This window comes from Marmota marmota, unplaced genomic scaffold (genome assembly GCF_001458135.2).
Source record: "Marmota marmota marmota unplaced genomic scaffold, marMar, whole genome shotgun sequence".
NCBI classification, from domain to species: Eukaryota; Metazoa; Chordata; class Mammalia; order Rodentia; family Sciuridae; genus Marmota; species Marmota marmota.
The window spans coordinates 43,197,046-43,217,240 of NW_026000005.1; the positions used below are offsets into that span (position 1 = coordinate 43,197,046).

The window sequence follows — 20,195 nt, forward strand, 5'->3', positions numbered from 1 at the left end:
TTGGCAAGGGTGTTTCCTTGCTCGGCCCTTAGAGTCTCTGCCAAGAGGCCTGTCTCAGGATAATCTGTCCCTGGGGAGGAAGAGGCAAGAATTTATCCACCAGCTCCTATTTCCCATGGGTTGTAACTTGCTCCATGGGACAGGACAACCCGTTCCTGCCCACTGCCCCCATTACCAGGCTGGGTTTGCTGGGTTCCCAAGAATCCCATGCCTTGGCATCAGCAGGAAAGTTCAGAGCAGGAGTCCAGAGCTGTGTATCCTGGGTCTGAGACAAGGTGCTGCCAGGGGAAGTGGGTCAGAGGCCACAGAGCTGTAGCCCAAAGGGTTTGGAGTGCACAGAGATTCTGACAATAGCATCCTATCCCCATGTTACCTGCTGAGCATTCTGTGTTGACTCATAGGTCCAATGGGTCCTCTTGAACATATAGCTCAATTTATATTTTAAAACACCTTTCCTGGAATGTTATGTTTCATATTCAACTCTCCTAAGAGACCTAAAAATCTTCTGTATATAAGGGATTTTTAAAAATTATTTGTTTTCAGAAGGGAGGAAGCATTTATTATTCATAGACAATGTGATTATTATAAACCTAGAAAACTTTAAAAAATCTGAAAAACTCTTAATATTAATAAGAGCATTCAGTTAAGTTCTGATTATTTTGAAAAAAAAAAAATTAAAAACTTCCCTTGAAGGTAAACTTTCAAAGACTCAGCTTCCTATACAAAGATGGGTAAAATGTATATGAAATAATCCATATATTAGAATATTTACTAGTTGGAAAAAATAAAAAATAAAAATGACTTTGATGTTGTCCTTTCATAGGTGATACCATTTTTCGCAAGGGTCCACCTGGCAATCGTGGCCTGCCAGGCCATCTAGGGCCTTCGGGAGTCCCAGGAGTCTATGGGCCCAAAGGTTGGTTCAGTTAATAGTGCTACTCTGTTAGAATAACAGCATTGTCACTGATTTCTTTCCCCCCTGAGACAGCAGTGATCCCAAACAGCGCCAACCTGGGGTGGATCCTTTTCCAAAAATATTAGCTAAAAATATTCCATTACCTGTCAATCAAGAATTCACTTGGCACTTAATTAATTGTCGGATATCACTAGAATGCGAGTTTTATCCTACATGAAAGGAGAGATTCCCTGAAATAGTTGATGTTTAATGCTAGATTTTTAGAATTTCCTCTCCCAGAAGAATTATACAGCTCAGAACAAAAATGTAAGAAGATAGAGTATGTGAACTTTTCTATTAATTGTACAAAGTACTAGATGATTTGGGGCTACCTGGAAAATGTTTAAATATAATTAATGTGTGGATGGTGCACATTCGTCCTTACTGTGAATCTAGGGTATGTTTACAGGTGATGCAAACCTGCTTTCATTTCAGGAGAACCAGGCCTCCTGTGCATAGAGTGCCCCTTTATTCCAGGGCCCCCTGGCCTCCCAGGATTGCCAGGGTTGGATGGTGTCAAAGGAATCCCAGGTACGAACAATTTGCACACAAATTTGTGTTTGTGCAAGGACAGAAAGTAATCCCACTGGGAAATTTAAAGAGCTGTTAGATTGCCAGTTATGACAAACTTGGAGGGAGAATTTCAGAAACATCTACTCTCTTAACCAGATTCATATAAAAGCTGGTATTTTCTCTTTTCCATTTTCACCACTGAACTTTATTGTGCTAGCCAGGAATTGTAACCAGATTCCTGCAGGGTCCAGCAGAAAACTTAAACCAGTGGAGCAACTGAACCAAACAAGCACACAAGACTTCTCTGTGTGCATTTTTTCATGTTCCCACTTTTGACAAGAGTCATAGCCAAGTTAAAAATAAAAATGTATATATAGCCATGTCCTCAGAGCAGGGGACGACACAGAATGGTTGCATGTCCCTATGGCCCAGTAGACATTTGCTTTGGCATAGGGTCTTCTGGGAGGCTGAGTATCAGTACAAAGAAAAAAGACATCAGACATGGGCACATGGCCAGAAAGGAGGACACATACCTGGGCAGGATTCTTTGTCACCTTCAAGTCCCACCCACTTCTTTATGAAGACCTCTGCTACTTTGGGATGACTGCCACTGTCCTGAATCTTGAGACAAGCCTAAGAGAGAAAGGTAGGGGGACTGTTCTTCATGCAGCTCCTATGTGGTGTCCAAGTCTCTGGGGTAACATTCTAACTAGAACAAAAACTCCAAGGAAAGGAGGGAGAGGAGTAAAGGAGAAAAAGATCAGAGACCTGTATTTCCCTACACTTCCCAGAGCTTCATCTCTGACCCAAGGTGCACAGGTGGACAAGTTGCATCATGGTACTTTCCTTAGTTTCTCTATCTTTGGCATTTACAGGTATAGTCAAAGAAGTTATGGCAAAGTAAAATGATTTGGATTGCTATAGAAAAGATGTATTCTGACTCAGTATCTTGCAATATGAAACTTGAATAAGCATTAGTTGACTAACTGACCTGAGTCATCCAAAAGATCATTAAAAGGATCATTTTTACATTGATATTTAAACATTCACAGGAGGTATAAAATTACACAGTAAAATGCAATTTGGCAAAAGACTCAGAGCTTCAGAAAATTTTGTGTCCACTTGGACTTGCAGTTACCCTTATAAGCATTTATTATAAAGTACATATTTATATAAATTTGAAAAGTAAATATCAACATTGTTTACAATAGCTGTAAGTTGAAAAACAACCCAAATATCTAAAAACAGAAGTTAACTAAATAAATGAGGCTCACCCACATAGTAAGTTATTATCGCAGTCATCTAAAACGAAACTCTAAACCTATACTTACTGACATATGTATGGTAAGTTTCCAAAATAGTGTATATATGAGTCTTATGCATTCATAGACATAAAAATTTAAGAATAATATACATTAAAATGAAGTAAGTGTTATCTGATGATAGACTTATTAGTAATATTTTTGTTTTGTTTGTTACCATTGTTACTGTTTTTGCAATGCTGGGGGTGGAACCCGTGGTGAACCCATGGTCTTGCTGGGCAAGTGCTCTACCACTGAGCTACACCCCCAGCCCAATTTTTATTCTCTTCCTTCTGTATAATTTTCTTCAATGAGCATATCACTAGGAAAAATAAGTCCTTAAATTGTAAAGATGAGAATGTTAGGAAGCTAACATCTAAGCGTTCTTGCTTTTTATATTATCTCTTATTCTAGTCACCTACCCTCATTCTCTTATGGCTCTGTTCATTTTATGATTGGAATTGTCTTTCTATCCTCATAAGGAAATGCAGTGTTTTTTTCATACAATGCAAGCTTCAGGGCATTCAGAGTTGGTGTTGCATTGCTGATTGTGGATTGCTTTACAGGAGGTCGAGGTGCTACTGGAGTGAAAGGAAGCCCCGGGTCCCCAGGAAGTGCTGGTCTTCCAGGATTTCCAGTAAGAGTTCATGATCATAAAGCTTTAGGTTTAGTTTGGAAAACTGGTTGCTCTGGAAACATGGCTGCACTACCTGCAGATTATTAATTTGTTTGGCAAAGTGTGGATGTTTAATTGATAGGCAAAGAATAGGTGCTCAATAGATACTCATTGATTAAATGAATAAAGAAATGAATACATGAATGAATTAATGAATTTAGAAATAATTTTCAGTGGTATCAGAGAAAGGAAATTAATCATTGCCTGGGCTCAGGGTGGGAACAGGGATTAACCACAAGTGGATTTGAGAGCAACAGGAGTGATGGAAATATTTTAATATGATGTGATGATTGTGGCATAATTCTATACATTTGCTAAAAATCATTGAATTGTACTGTTACAAAAGATAAATGTTATGGTATATAAATTATAGCTCAACAAAGCCTGTTGAAAAAATTGACATTCATTAACATTGTGAATCAGAAACTTAGACATGGATAAATATATTTAAGTCAACTTATTTAGAGATGTTAAAATTTATCAATAACTAAACATAATCTGAATTATGTTGATTGATGCTTCATAGTGGATTATATTATTGTGTGTATTGTATTGAATTATACTAACTAAATTCTTTTCCAGTTTTGGAAGTTAAAAAAAAAACAAAAGTTTGAAATGATATTTATGGGCCAACGAAAATGTGTGTTCCAAAAAAAATCCACATTTATTAAAACTGAAAAGTTCTTGTTGACATTCTTTCTAAGACTGACATAGGACAACTCTGTGTACTACCCTAGGGATTCCCAGGTGCTGAGGGAGATCCTGGACTTAAAGGAGGAAAAGGCGAAACATTTCCACCCCAGGGGCCAGTGGGTGCCCCAGGGGATCCCGGGCTCAGAGGGCATCCAGGGAAAAAGGGCTTGGATGGAATTCCTGGAACTCCGGGAGCTAAAGGATTACCAGGACCTAGAGGAGAACCGGTTGGTGTTTGGCAACTTTTTTGGATTACCCCCTCGCCCATAGATGGAGTGCTGCTCCTTGGTACTGAGATAAGATGATTTCCTTCCATAAAATGGTTGGCTACTTAGCATGGCTCATCATTCTCACTTCAAATGGGACATCTTCAAATTAATAGTTATAACCCATGCAAATATTTATAGTATTTTGACAAAGGAAGTAGGCAACTTTTAATTGAAATTCTACATTGATAATGACTCTGTCTCACATGAAAGTTACATTTTTACATCAAATGAATTTCTAGAGAAGTTCAGAAAATGACTAATAGGGAAAAGTTTTAGTAAATATTTTGGGGGCACTGTTCATTCTTTTAAGTAAAAATAAATGTATAAAAAATGTTAAGAGTATGGAAGTCAAAAGGATTGAATGTTTTGTCATTTAAAATATTTTAGCTTATGTAAATTTGACTTTTTGTGTAATAGAATTTTTCACAGGTTAATTGGGAAATAATCTACCAGATCTATTCTAAAATAACTTGGAATGAAAGACTGAGCCCCTCACACAATGTATCTGTGAGAAGTTTGCTCACACTAGTCTACAAAATACCAGTTTCTTCCAAGGTTAATCAGATTTATCCAATAAAATGGGTCCCACCTTGAACAGATTTGGGGAAATTTGGTAAGCACATTTAAAGATTCATTTACAGACCCTAGTTATCATTATGTAAATGTGACTCCTAACATGTAGACATGGAAAATTGATTTCCTGGGAGCATCTAAGGTTTCCCAGCTCTTGCTTGAGCAAACCGCTGGGCTGTCCACTTGGCAATAGACAGGCTTGTAGCAGAACCAAGTCTGAGTTCTTTTGGTCTAGCATTACTAGAGTTCATAAGATATCTCCATCGGCATCTCATTATTTTCCTTTTTTAAAGGTTTGGTAAAGATGCTCCAAAGTAAATGAGAAAAAGTCAAAGAGGTGATTTGTTGAGTCATGTCCTATGATTATAAAGAAAAAATTAAAAAAAACAAAAACGCTGGGTGTGGTGACACAGGCCTGTAATCCCAGTTGAGTCACGAGGCTGAGGCAGAAAGATTACAAAGGCAAGGCCAGCCTCAGCAATTCAGCAAGACCTTATCTCAAAAATTAAAAGGGCTGTGGGTATGGCTTTAGTGGTAAAGTGCCCCTGGGTTAAATCCCGAGTACCAAAAATTTAAAAAGGAGAAAAACCACTTAGCCACCCAGTGATCTCCAACAGTGAAAGTACCTGTAAATTTATTTGGGCCCATAAAAGAAGTTCAACTTCTTTTAAGTATACAACTCATTTTTAAAGTTAGAGCGCATGAATTTATTTTAACACAAGGGTAGATATTTTATAAGAAAACTCAATACAGGTAGAATATCTCCTTTGTAATAAAAATACCTGTTGAAAACTATACAAATAAAGGCTTGCTGTACAGGTTTTAGTTTGGAAATGTGCCAACAGCATGAAAGTGACCTCTAAAGCCATTTGAACATTTGAACTTAGTTTAAGTTAGCGATCATCTTATGGGACACATGTCATTGGAGAACATCTCAAGTGGGACTTAAGACAGTTTCAAGATGATACAATATTGCTGAATTTCAACATTGCATGAAACAATAGGAGCCCATGGGGCTCTTATTTTTAATAACTGCCAACTGCTTTTTCATTCAAGGGCTTCTCAATGAAAGCCTAGCTGCATTGCTGGCCTAGCGGCTGTTCATATTTGGAGTGAGATCAACATGTATTTGGAAGATAATGGCATGAAGCACTATATAAACATGTTCTTATTGTCACAGGCCTTGAGTGGTGAGAAGGGGGACCAGGGTCCTCCAGGGGATCCTGGGTCCCCTGGGTCCCCAGGATCTGCAGGACCTGCTGGACCACCTGGCTATGGACCCCCGGGAGAGCCAGGTCCAAAGGGCACCCAAGGAATTCCTGGAGCCCCAGGACCACCTGGAGAAGCCGGTTGGTTAGTTTTCTTTCCAGTCCTGTTTTCCTATGGGGTGGGTTGATGGTTCCAGGGCTAATTAAGTACCTTCAAGACCAATGACCATATATAAACTCATTTCTAACAAATAGAATATGTGAAATTAACAGCCACTGAGAAAGAATATGTAGGGTATATCAGAGAAAATCCATTTTCCCTGTTACTGGGCATTCAGAGGATTGCATATATCTATTCCTGATATAAGTGTATAGAGTGAAGAGATCCTAAGGGTGAGTGGAAGTCAATCACGATATACCAAGAGGAAGCAAAAACAGAACTTGACTGTGAGAAACCTTACCAAGGCCTCAGCAGCCCAATAACATTATTGCAAATTTGTTCTTTTGAGCTATAACACAATACAAAGGTGGTAAATAAAACTTTATAATACCTAAGACAAACGAGGAAAAGTTGTTGGAAAATAGTTTTAAAGACCAGGTAACATTTGGAATTCACAAGTACTGAACATAGCTCTGTATTCAGGAGAAACTAGGTTCTTAATGTTTATGGGTGGGAGTATGGTGGAAACGAGATCAGCATGTTACAGAGAGTTTGAACCCATTTTGCCCCATCTCCCCAGATTTGGAGCACCTATAAAAACAAACTGAGTGACAACTATGCTACTCAAAGTCACTTTGAAATAAGAATTATATTTGCAGAATTGAAAACTTGGGACAGAATGGGGTTACACAAATAATGCCACCATGGTCATCTTTTACTTCTAAAATCACTTTAAAGGGTGACAGCCCTTTAAAGTGAATCCAGGGTCTCCAAATCATTTCATAGTGTCCCTCATTAGTAAAAAATTTTGAGTAGACAATTTCATAGTTATTTATATGTATTATAAATTGAATGCAATATTTCTATCCAAACATATGTAAAGTTTATATGATACATACACATACACACATATATATATAATATGTAAAGCTTATTTTATGATACATATATAATTCTTACTTTTGACCTTATCTTACTTTGAAAATTATTGTTCTAATCCAGGGATTAGCAAACTATGATGGTCCATAGTCCAAATCTAGCCCACAGAACAATTTTATATGGTTCATGAGCTAAGAATGGTTTTTACATTTTTAAATAATTGAAAAAATTCTAAGAATATTTTGTGATACATTAAAAAAAATTAATTCAAATCACAGTGTTGATAAAGCTCATTGGAACACAGCCACACTCACTCATTTATGTCGCCTCTCTGGTTTCTCTCATGACACCATGGCAGAGTTGCATAGTTGTAACAAAGATCTGGACCACAAAAGCCTAAGATATTTAATATTTTTACATAGAAAGTTTATTGACACATATTTTGATCCATCATTCAGCTCTCTTCTCAAGTTTCTGAAAATTAATCTTTAATGAAGAACTCATTGTCATAAAATACATTATTATCAAATTTTTTATCAGCATATACCATGAATCATATTTTTTTCCATAAACATATGACTATAGTGACCATATCTAATCCCCAATGTGATGTAATATTGGCCACTGTGGTCATAATATTATCTTGAATCCTTATCTATTAGTTGGTTATTATTTCCCTGTTGACAGATAAGGAACTTACCAGAGGTTAAGAAATACGCCCAACAAAAGAACCAAATAGACACTTTTCAAAAGAAGAACTACAAATGGCCAACAAATATATGAAAAAATATTCAGCATCTCTAGCACTTTGGGAAATGCAAATCAAAGCCACATCGAGATTTCATCTCACTCCAGTCAGAATGGCAGTTATCAAGGATACAAATAATAAGCATTGGCAAAGATCTAAGAGAAAAGTACACTCATACATTGTTGGTAGGACTGTAAATTAGTGTAACCTCTCTAGAAGGCAGTGTAGAGATTCTCAAAAAACTAGGATTAGAACCATATGACTCAGTTATCCCACTCTTCAGTATAATTCAAAAGATTTTAAATCTTCCAAAAAATCTAAAATCGGCCTATTATAGGGATGCAACCACATCAATATTTACAGTAGCACAATTAACAATAGCCAAACTATGGAACCAACCTAGGTGCCCTTCAATAGATGAATAGATAAAGAAAATGTAGAATACATATACAGTGGAGTATTACTCAGCTATAAAAAAAGAATAAAATTATGTCATTTGCTAGTAAATGGATGGAACTGGAGATTATAATGCTCAGTGAAATAAGTCAGACCCAGAAAGTCAAAGGACAATTTTTTTCTCTGATATGCAGAAGCTAGTCTAAAATAATACGGGGGAAAGAGAGAAAAGAAATGGGGGTAGGGGGTGGAAACTCCATCAAAAGAAAGATAGGGAGAATACAAGAAGGGTATTGTGGGAGAGGGAGGAAGGACAAGACAAGGGAAAAACAGTGAAATGAACCAGAACTAACTTTCCAATGTACATATATAAATATAATACAGTGAAACTCACCATTATGTATATGCACAAGACACTAATTTTTTAAAAAATGCAAATAGAAAGATGAGTAGAGCAGAGGAAAGGGAACAGGTGAGGAGAGGATAAGGGTAAGTACTGGGAAATTAATTGGAGCAAATTATATCCCATGCATTTATTAGTATGTCAAAATGAATCCTAATGTTATGTATAACAATTATGAACCAATAAAGAAATTTTTTAAAAATATGCTCAAGCTCACAGGTGATATAAATAGCAATGTCAAGCTTCAAGTCAAGACCAGTGTGTTGGGTCACACTTACTGTTTTGCTCAATATACTTTACTGCCTTCTCATGGAAACTAGTCACCAATAGATCAATATCCTATCAGTATTCATCAGCTTAATTCCATATTATTAATTTTAGGGAAAGGACTCTCATTCAATAGATCAGACTGTTGAGCAATTAATTGAAACAAGCTTTAGATGGTAGCAGAAGTTCAACAGTATTTGTTGATTAAGTAGGAAATTTTCAATGAATGGTCAACCCTAAGCTAGTTTTGATATTGTAGAAGCAGAGATATTTTTTATTTTCCTTGGGAAAATGGTTATAACTCTTATAATTATATTTTTCCCAACATCCAAGAAGAACTTCAATATGAACCCCAATCTTACCTCAAATTTTCTTAAGGTCCTAAGGGAGAATCCACTGTTTCAACACCAGTCCCAGGCCTCCCAGGACCCCCAGGGCGCCCTGGCCATGCTGGTCCCCCAGGTCCACCTGGTGAGTATCCCTTTTGCCAGTTCTGTTGCATGACATCAGATAGTACCCTTCCCCTCCTGGAAAAAAAAAATAGTGTTCCTGTTATAAGAAAAAAATATATTCGATGGTTCCAAAAGAGAGCACAAGCCACACCTGTGAGATGAACAAGCAAGGAGGAGACTCTCTATTGCTCTTTGGGATTATCAAATTACCCCTCCTGGTGCTTCTAACATAAAAGTTCCAAAGCATACTGGCATAATCACTTACAAGGAATCTGAGAGCAAATAATCTTTGTGAATTTTTGGTGATTCAGTTAGAAATGTTTGCCCATAGTTAATCCGGGTATTTCCCATAGCAACTTTTCTCTGATAATGTGTTCTAAAGCTTTATTTTTATGCATAAAGGGAGACATATAGTTCAAGATATCTAGAATGCTTTTTTAAGGAACTAAGTTTAATTTTTAAAATTCTGTGCATCTCCTAATAATTAGTCCTCTAGGTAGGGTGAGTAGGAAGAATATACAGTGGGGCTTATGTTAAAATTATTTCTTAATTTCCAAAATGGGTTAAGATGACACAGAGAACTTAGACATTTTCTTTTGAAACAAATGAAGAAAAGTTGCTGCTGTGTGTCTTTAAGGTATCCCAGGATCCATGGGGAAATGTAATCCTGGTCTTCCTGGACCTGATGGTGAACCAGGAATTCCAGGAACTGGATTTCCTGGACCTCCCGGACCTAAGGGTAAATAAATTAAAAACTAAAATTCAAGGTTCATTGTGGTTATTTACAAGTTTTAAGTATATATAATAAATACTGTAGGAAATACCTATAACCTCGAAAAATGATACTGAGTCTGTTAAAAATCTCACAGTAATGTTAGGTGAAAAAGCAGAATTCACATTGATTTATGCAGTCTCATCTCAATCATGTTTTTTTTTTAATGCATAGGAAAAAAAATTCAAAATAATAACAATTCTTCTCAATCGTGAAATTATAAGGTTTTTTCTGCACTTTCTACATTTATGTATTACTTTACATATTTTTAAAATAAAGAATGAATTATTAAATCACAAGTAGGGCTGGGAGTATAGCTCTGTGGTAGAGTACATGCTTACCACTTGTAAAGCTCTGAATTTAATACCAAGCACACACCCCTGAAAAATATCACAAATGGCTGATTTTCCTATGCTCTCCAAAATATATTAAGAAGTTATTTCACTTTAAGGAAAGATGATATTTCCCATGAAAGTTGAAAAAACTCCCCAAAATCCAGAAGCTGAAGTTGGGAATGATGTAACATACCTGTAATCCCAGCTACTTGAGAGGCTGAGGTAGGAGGATTACAAATTCCTGGCCAGCCTCATCAATTTAATGAGACCCTGTCATTGAATCCAGGGGAGCTCAGTGATAGAGCTCCCCTGGATTCAATCCCTAGTACCAGACTTAAAAAAAGGAAAAAGAATTCAGATGCTGAGAGATGGACTAATAACTTTGAGGCTTCTGCTGAAGTCCTGTCCAGGACACATATGAGGAACCTCAGTCCATGCATTGTTGTATAGAACTTCAAGCTTTATGATAATTACATGTTTGTTTCAGTATTATTTAAAATGTTGGTCAAAATATCATCCAGTTTTTTTTTCATTGCTAGTTTACCCATTGGTTTTATTATCATTCCAACTTTCATAAAAACACCTGTAGCTGGCTGCCTCAGAAAAGTATTACACAAAATAAGAGAGATATTGCTCAGATTCTTTCAATAAGACTAATCCCCAATGTTTATTTATTTATTTATTTATTTATTTATTGTTGTTGTTGTTGTAGGAGATCCAGGTTTTCCAGGAACAAAAGGATCACCAGGTTGTCCTGGGAAAATGGGAGAGCCCGGGTTACCTGGACAGTCAGGCTTCCCAGGAGCCAAGGTTTGCAGGAATTTACACTCAGACTGACCTGGAGGAGCAGGGGGAAAACCATAATTGCCCAGTAGGGATGCCCCCCGTTAGCCAGGAGGCTCTGAATGTAGAAATTATCAGTATATTGTGGATGATGAAGATATCAAATATTTTAAGTATCTCTGGACCATCTTTCCTTAGAAGGTATTTGAACTGGGTACAATGCCACATGCCTGTAACCCCAGCAGCTTGAGAGTCTGAGGCAGGAGGATCACAAGTTCAAAGCCAGCCTTTACTTTGTGAGGCACTAAACAACCCAGTGAGACCCTGTCTCTAAATAAAATATAAAAAAGTGCTGGGGATGTGGCTCAGTGCTTAAGTACCCCTGGATTCAACCGCGGTATGAAAAAAAAAAAAAGGTATTTGAAGGAAGGCTTGCCTCTATTTCTTCCTTAATGTCTTCATGAACATTGAAAGTACATAAAATGGGAGAACCCTAGAAAAAAGTGTGGGTAGCGATGAGAAAATTTAGCAAAAGTGGAGCTATCCAACTCAGTCCTCTTAAAGAATAGAGGCTACACATATCCTGAAGCACAATTTTACAACAAAGTCCGCAGCTAGAGTGGAAAGGGAGAATTGATTGAATAGCGGTGGCTGTACAAACAGACGTGGAGCCTCCCTAACAGGGGTTATTTTCAAGTGAATAGCCTCAGAGACTAGCCTGTAGCAATGAGGATTTGGAAGCATTATGCAGCAAAACTAACATAATTTCTGTGCTATAGGGAGAACCAGCACTAGCCAGGCCTGGAGAACCAGGAAAACCAGGTTTTCCGGGAGAAAGAGGCAATTCTGGGGAAAATGGAGAAATTGGACTCCCTGGACTTCCAGGTCTCCCTGGAATTCCAGGAAAAGAAGGGCTTGATGGACCACGAGGTACAATAGCAAGTGTGATTACTTTTCTCCACTGTGAGCTCGACTAAAATGCAGCCAGCTGAATGTGTAGGTGCTTTAGCAATGAAGACTCCTTCTCAAAATAACTTCTAGTTCAATGAATAGAATCTGTGAGGCCTAATTATTTTCCCATTCAACATGGCTGCCCTGCCTTTCTTCCTCCTTTTCTTCCGCCTCCCTTTCTTCTCTTCTTTTTTACGAGTCTCCTCTATAAAAGGCACACTAAAGTACTAAATATAGGCTGAAGGGGGAGGGGGTTATAGAAGAATGACTGGAGTAGCAACCTGGACCTTGAGTTCTGGCAATTGAATTTCCCCCTGGATTCTTTTTCAGGAGATCCAGGGCATCCTGGGCCACCTGGAGATAAAGGACCTCCAGGAAGGTGCCTAGAGGGCCCCAGAGGAGCCCAAGGACTTCCAGGCTTAAATGGATTGCAAGGGCAACCAGGTAGGAGGAAGACCTCCAAACCAGGCTGGAGGCAGGCGGTGACAGGGACCACTGGCTCTGCTCTTAGCTGTTTAATGTGGGAATTGTCCAGCAACAAATCCTGGCTGCTGTTCAGTGAGAAATGCTATTTTAGAAACATAAACTTTACTGTTATAGGTTTGTTGCACATAGCAGTGTACACCACCAATAGAAGAAGAGACCTGAATTTAATACAGCTAGTTAGTTTGTATCTTTTATGTAAGAAAATATGAATACCAAAGACAGATAGATAAATAGGTAGCTAGATAGATAATTTGCATATGTATCTACATAATACACTCTCAGGCAGCATTTTAGTTTTGATACCTCCATAAGTATATTCAAGTGGTGAATTTCTGTTTGTTGAAATAGAGAAGATTATGCAAAGATTCTAGTTTAACAAGTTGTAAGCTAAAATGTGTAGTTGATTGTTTTACAAGCAACATAAAAGAAAGGGCATGCAAATAAATCTAAATGGTGCAGGCTATTTGTTCCAGATAATATGGAAAACTTTCTCTATTTTTTAGCTCCTCTAATCCAAATCTGGTGACTGTCTCTGGGAAAAACTCTTTAGAACTCAGTTAACGTCTATGGGCTAGTGTACTGCTCATATATTCATAAAAATAAGGTATTGGCCAAGACCTTAATTGTTAGAGTGACACTGTTGTTTCCATTGACAGCATCCATTGACTCTCCTCCTCATGAGTGGCTCTGTATGTCTTGTGTAAGTGTAAAATGGAGCCACATTCAGAAAGCGTAGTACCTGAATGTGCCACTGGACTAGGAGATAGATGTAAATATTATACTTCTATTTCTGGATGAATTATTGAAACAGAAGATGTTAGAGCCAGAGTGAAATCTTAGAAATTTTATCTTGCAAAAGGGAGACATTACACACACACACAAACACACAAGTGTGCAGTTTACATAGAATCATAGGTAAATATCTGCAGCCACAAAATATTTCTAAGTTTGATGGGGAAAGCATGTTTGCTAACTCACCCATGCATGTGTGCATTTATTTATGTATAGGCAGAAGAGGTGTGACAGGGCCAAAAGGGGACCCAGGAATTCCAGGCTTGGATAGGTCAGGATTCCCTGGAGAACCTGGACCACCAGGAAAGCCAGGTCATCGAGGTGAGATGGGACCACCTGGTCACAAAGGATATCCAGGAACTCCAGGATTTTCAGGACCACCAGGTATTGTGTAGTGTGTGTGTGTTTGCACACATGCACGGACTTTGGTTTTCTTCTTACATCTTCCTTCACATTTTCCCCTTAATGTGGTTCTGTAAACTGGCATAGACTTGTGACTCTATGCTTTTCTTTCAGTTAGTGAAAGTCATTTATTCTGAATGATTTTTAAGGTCCAGGAGCAGGGAAATGATAGTAGTAGGATAATCACATTTCTTAATTGCCCAGGATCTGGCTATTTTTGCTCTACAATTCATTTAATATACCACTATAATATACTTATTAGTATTTTTTAAAGATTTTTACATTTATATTTACTTGGGATATTGGTCTGTTGTTTTCTTTTTTTGCAATGCTTCGGTCTGGTTTTGGTATCAGGTCAATGTTGACCTTATAGAACTAGCCAGGAAGTGTTTCACCCTCTTGTATTTTCTGGAAGACTTCGTGAAGAATTGCTATTCCTTAAACGTTTGGTGGAATTCATGAGAAAAGGCATTCGGGTCTGGGCTTTGCTTTGTGGAAAGCTTTATATTAGCCATTAAGTCTTGTTTATTATGAGTCTACTTGAACGTTCTATTTCTTCTTGACAGTTTTAGTAATCTGTATTTCTCTAGGAATTTGTCCATTTTATCTAAGTTACTTAATTTGTTGCCATAGAGTTATAATATTTCTTTATTAACCTTTTTATTTCATGGCAACTTTTATAGTTCACATATTTGGGAAGAATGGTCTGTTTCCACATGGCATAAGGACTTCACTGATCTTCCCTCCAGAAGGAAGCCCAGGATATTAACTTAAGCACACCATTTACTGACCCATCTTCTAGACAAGTAAATGATCTTTTTTACCTCATCCAAGTAGAAGTCATTGGTAGCATATTACATTTATAGTTGAAAACAGACTATATTCAAGTTTAGAGCATTCCATCCTTCTACCTCCTAACCAATAGCTTTCTATTATATCCCTTTATTTCATGTTTTTCCATAATACTTGTATCTAGGTAAACTTAGTTTTTCAATGTGCTTATCATTGCTTCCTACTTTGAGAGGGAGAATTTACGAGCTGATGTATCTTCAGTGCTGGCACGTGAAAGTAGCCCAATAATATGAATAAAAGAATCGTTTGTCAATTAAGTTATTATCCTGGACTCCTATCTGGAGGGGAGATCAGTGAAGTCCCTGCTATTCCTTCAACTCCCAATATCTGTTTCTAAGCGTGATTTATTTTACAGAATACTTTGTTTTTCCCATTCTCTACAACATGTGCAGCCTTGTGTCAATTTGCTTCCACAGGTGGAAGGGGCATGGTTGGGTTGATGGGCCATCCTGGAGCCACTGGCCCTCCTGGGCCTCCTGGGAACCCAGGCATGCAGGGGCAGAAGGGTGAGTGTCCAGATCTCAGGAGGTATGGGCGCATTCATTTATTCAGCAACAAAATAAACTACACATCATTCTTTCGGGAGAAAATAGTTAAGAGAAAAATATGTCTGACCTTCCTGGTTTCTGTGTTCCTTTTTCCCATTTGAATGGAACCCTGTTTTTTCCCTGCAGGCTTATACTTTATACCACTCCCCTTGCGTGGCTTCCAGTTTGGGGGAACTTTTGAATTCTCAGCTCTGTTAATCTTTTTTCATTCTCTTTTATTGTAAGTCCTGTTAACTTTGAATCCCTGTGAATTACTTGAAGAATGAAGGATTTGATGTTGTTACTCCTGTCTGTTAGGTAGCCTTGGAATTCCAGGAATAAAGGGTGAGAGAGGACCCCCAGGAACCAGAGGGGAACAAGGAGATAAAGGAAATCCAGGTCCTTCTCAAATAGTCCATTTAAAGGGAGACAAAGGAGAACCCGGGCCCAAAGGTAAGGAATTTTCTACATTTAGAATCAGAACATTAGAGTTGATGGTGGAACTAAAACACTATCCAGGCAAATCCCTGTAGTTGACAATTTAGGATAATGAGGATACTTAGGTTCTTTTTCTTTTTTTTATTTGGGGGTGGGGGTGGTGTGTATTATTGGGGATTGAACATACGGGTTTTAACCACTGAGCTATATCTCCAGTCCTTTTTTATATTTTGTTTTGAGATAGCATCTCACCAAGCTACTTAAGGCCTCACCAAGTTACTGAGACTTGCTTTGAACTTGTGATCCTCCTGCCTTAGCCTCCAGAACCACTGGGATTATAGGCATGTGGCACCACTCCCAGCTCAGGATAGATTTTTCTGACTGCATCTAAAACCTTCTTATGCTTAGAATTCCTTAGAGAATAACACTAAGAAGAAAGTATCCTATGAAAAATTAACCCTTTAGAAATACTGTTAATTGTAAGGTATGACTATTAGGCTAAAATTTAAGTCTGTTCAAATTATTTCAAGTTATTTGAATGCCTCTCATGGCAGTTTTTGTCATGTGATTAATACAAGCAATATAAAACCAAATTTTAAAGAGGCCTCCCTTGCAATCCCCTTGGCTAATGCCCCCCCCCCCCAACTGATGCATCTTAATGACACAGCATGGGGGGTTTCTGCATGGCTCTTAACCAAATACAATCCCAGCTTTAGAAAAACAGAGAACTGCTGGGTAAAATGTTACCTTTGCAGATCAAACTTTCATAACAATGAAGGAATGAGATAAAATGTGTTTGCAGTTGCACAGCATGTCATGCTTTGAGAAATTTATAATGAATTTTGAGAAGTAAGATCACATTCAACAAATATTTATATGCTTGGCAAATGTAGTCTAAGAGATTTGCTTTTAAAATTCTGCACAAGGTGCTGCAGACCATGCTAGAAAGACTGAACAATTCTTTCCAGAGTTAGGGAAGACTTCCTGAAAGTGACATCTGACAAGCTCTTAAGAATGATTGAAAAAAAAAAAAAAAAGAGAGAGAGAGTGATTGAATCCAACTTATTTGCCAACTGAAAAAATAATCATTGGGAAAAATCTTATCAAACGTTTTTGGATTTTTGTACCCAGCGGTGCTTGACCATTAAACTATATCCCTAGCCCTTTTTATTCTTATTTTGAGACAAGGTCTCGCTAAATTTCTTAGAGCCTCACTAAATTGCTGAGGCTGGCCTTGGACTTGCTCTCCTTTTGCCTCAGCCTCAGGAGTCACTGGGATTACAGGTGTGCACCATCACACCCTGCAAAAGTTGGTTTTTGTCTTTTTATTTATTTATTTATTTATTTATTTATTTATTTATTTTTTGCACAAAGGAAAGCTAGGAAACAATAGCCTTTTGTGTAATTCCCATTCAATCTGCTGCTGGAGAGATCTTTTACTTCTAGAGCAAACAACAGATTGTATACTATTTTTAGCAATGGAATAGAAGGTAAGATGAGTTTCGTAAGACTGTGCTAGGTCTGGCTTAATCAAGATGTAAAATAAAGAAAAAAATACCAGCACAAATTTCCAGTCCTCACTAACTATCTGCATAGACACCATTTTACTATTTCTACATTGTTTGGAGAGTGTTAGAAACATTTTTGAAAAAAAAAATATGAATAGCATATCTGTGTCTACATAAACCAAAATTTGGTTCTCACAGCCTAAATGTGCAATAAATACTAATTTACGCTAAAATATTCCTTTTGTAAAATATAGAGGAACACATGCTATTTCTGTGCTTCTAACAAAATTCTACAATTTACTCACACAAATTACAGTATGTGTCAAAGCTCTGAGTGTTTTGAATGAATAATAAGGAGCACAGATTGAACAACAAAAATGAAACAAATGATCTGGGCCTCTCTAAGTCTAAGTGTGATCCATTTATAAAAATTTGAATTTCTGACACAAAGGCATCCACTGCAGATGTGGAAGAGATATCAAGGTCACAAATGAGCTGTTGTAGTCTTCTCCTGGAGGATTCTGCATGGGAAACTTAGGCACATGTATGAAAGATAATAAATAATACAATAATGAAAATTAGTACTCTTCTGTTGTTTAACAAAGACCTATGTAGCAAGTACTATTCTAAATTTTTCAAATATTGACTCATTTACTCTCACAACAACCCTAGGAGGAGATACTATAATTGCCATCATCCCATTTTTCAGATGCAAAGTAGGTCAAGTTACTTGCTAATGCCACTCTGACAGGAAGTAGCAGCGATGGGCCTCATGCTAATGTGACTGATTGGAAAGGCCATACTTGGCCTCCCCTCTGTGCCACTGGGTACCCTCACAGGGAACCCTGTGATTGTTGAAAGAAGCAGAAAACACTGCAACTAGATTAGTCGGATAAACCTCTATGAGAGGGTATTTAAATTGTGAGTGGAATTCAGATGAGCTTATAAGTTTGTGCTTGTATAATTATGTTAAAATGAACCCCAATATTATGTATAACTATAATGCACTAGCAAAAAGAGGAAGAAGAAAAAGAAGAGGAGGAGGAGTGTGAGGAAGAAGGAGAAAGAGAAAAAGAAAGGAAAAAAAGGAAGGAAGGAAGGAAGAAAAGAAGGAAGGAAGGAAAGAGAAAAGGAAATCTTTCCAAGGTTCTCCTGGCTTTAAGAATTGACTTGAGGGCTGGGGTTGTGATAGAGCGCTCACCTAGCATATGCGAGGCCCTGGGTTTGATCCTCAGCACCACATAAAAATAAATAAATAAATGTTAAAAAAAAAAAAAAGAATCGACTTGAGCCTGGCACGTTTGTGCATACCTATAATCCCAGATACTTGTGAGACTGAAGCAGGAGGATAGATGTTTCAGACCAGCCTGGGCAACTTAGTGAGACATTGCCTCAAAAAAAAAAAAAGGAAAGAAAAAGGCTGGGGGAGGGAGGAGAGAGGAGATATAGTCAGATGGCTCAGTGGTAGGGCAACCCTAGGTTCAAGTTTTGATCCCTAGTACTGAGAAAAAAAGTGGGGGATTCAAACTCTTTAGCCCGGCATACAAGTATTTTGACCATTTGCCCTTTGCCCATCTCTCCAGCCACATGACATTTACGTGCTCAAGAATTATTTTTCAACAATTAAAAAAATTTTAATGTCTATAGAGTAAGCATTTTTTAATGTCCTGAATACGCAGAGGTGACCAAAGCCAACTTGGTCTTCTATCATGGAGACACTTATTGTTTAGTGGGGAATTGCATAGAAGGGTCTGTAAATATCTGTACAAGCTAAGTAGAAAATATCTGAGGCTTTGTGGACCACATACAGTCCCTGTTGTATACTCATCTTTGATTTTGCTTATGTTTATTGTTTTGTTTTTATATCCCTTTAACAATGTGAAAACCATCCATAGCTCTCAAGTCTCACAAAATCAAGCCAGATTTGGCCTGCGGGCTGAAGGAAATGAACACACTAAACAATATGTATTCATAGATTGTGATAAATAACACAAGTGGAAAAAATAAAGGTGCAAAACAAAACAATCTACCCCCTGCCACTTACCACTCCTCTGCACATGCTGTGTTCTTGCCTGGGAATCCTGTCTCATTCTGTTCTTTCTCCACCCAATTAGCTCTTATTCCAACTTCAAGATTGAATTAAAAAGCAGTCCTTCTTCCAGAAAATCTTCTCTGTGGCATTTAGTGCCCAACTCTATTTCAGAACTTATTTCACTGGTGGTAATTTCTTGTTTAGCTGGCCATCTTCCCAACTACACACAAAAAACTTGGGAAAGGGAGCCTGATTTATTTTTATTTCTAGTGTTCATCACAAGACCTGTCTATTACTTACATGCTTAATCCATATGTGAATGAATAAATAAGTTCATAAGCAGGCCAACAGCCAAGGGAAGAAAATTTGCTTGAGAAAAAGTACAAAGCCAAATCATGCAGACTAACTGCCCCATCCAGTGAGGCAAGTTCAAAATGTACTCTGTAGGTAATAAAAGAGATTCAATGAGTGTTAATGGGCAGGAGCATTATATGATCAAACCTGTAATCTCAGGAAGAGTAGAATAGTATCCTGGAAAGTTCATAAGTATAGAACTGGGTTCAAACCCCTGTGTTGTCACTGATTGACACTCTGATTTCAGGTAGGGCTTTTGACTTACCTAATACTTACAAAATAATCTTAAAAATGTTTTGAGAGTAAAATTGTTTATATAAGAATTGTGTGGTAGATAATGTTCTGCTTTACTATAAAAAATGAAGAGAGAGCTAAGCAAACATTTTAAATATTTAAATATTATGATTATTGTTAGTGCACACTGAGAGCTAGCACCTGCCAGTCACTGTGCTGGTGCTGTACATACATTA

At 37.6% G+C, this 20,195-nt stretch overlaps 1 protein-coding gene across 7 annotated transcripts in view; it reads left to right on the forward strand.

The window, feature by feature from the left end:
* Nucleotides 1-20,195, forward strand: part of Col4a3 (collagen type IV alpha 3 chain) — a 135,255-nt gene that overhangs the window by 92,074 nt on the left and 22,986 nt on the right. For all 7 annotated transcript variants that reach the window (XR_007349515.1, XM_048808633.1, XM_048808637.1 and 4 more), the window contains 13 exons: nt 824-916; nt 1,391-1,486; nt 3,336-3,406; nt 4,183-4,365; nt 6,161-6,329; nt 9,420-9,512; nt 10,131-10,232; nt 11,313-11,410; nt 12,163-12,313; nt 12,665-12,778; nt 13,829-13,996; nt 15,283-15,372; nt 15,712-15,846. Coding sequence is in view for 6 of the 7 variants with exons in the window: in XM_048808633.1 (XP_048664590.1) it covers nt 824-916; nt 1,391-1,486; nt 3,336-3,406; nt 4,183-4,365; nt 6,161-6,329; nt 9,420-9,512; nt 10,131-10,232; nt 11,313-11,410; nt 12,163-12,313; nt 12,665-12,778; nt 13,829-13,996; nt 15,283-15,372; nt 15,712-15,846 (1,563 nt within the window). In the remaining variant the exon portion in view is untranslated. The remainder of the gene's footprint in view (nt 1-823; nt 917-1,390; nt 1,487-3,335; nt 3,407-4,182; nt 4,366-6,160; nt 6,330-9,419; nt 9,513-10,130; nt 10,233-11,312; nt 11,411-12,162; nt 12,314-12,664; nt 12,779-13,828; nt 13,997-15,282; nt 15,373-15,711; nt 15,847-20,195) is intronic.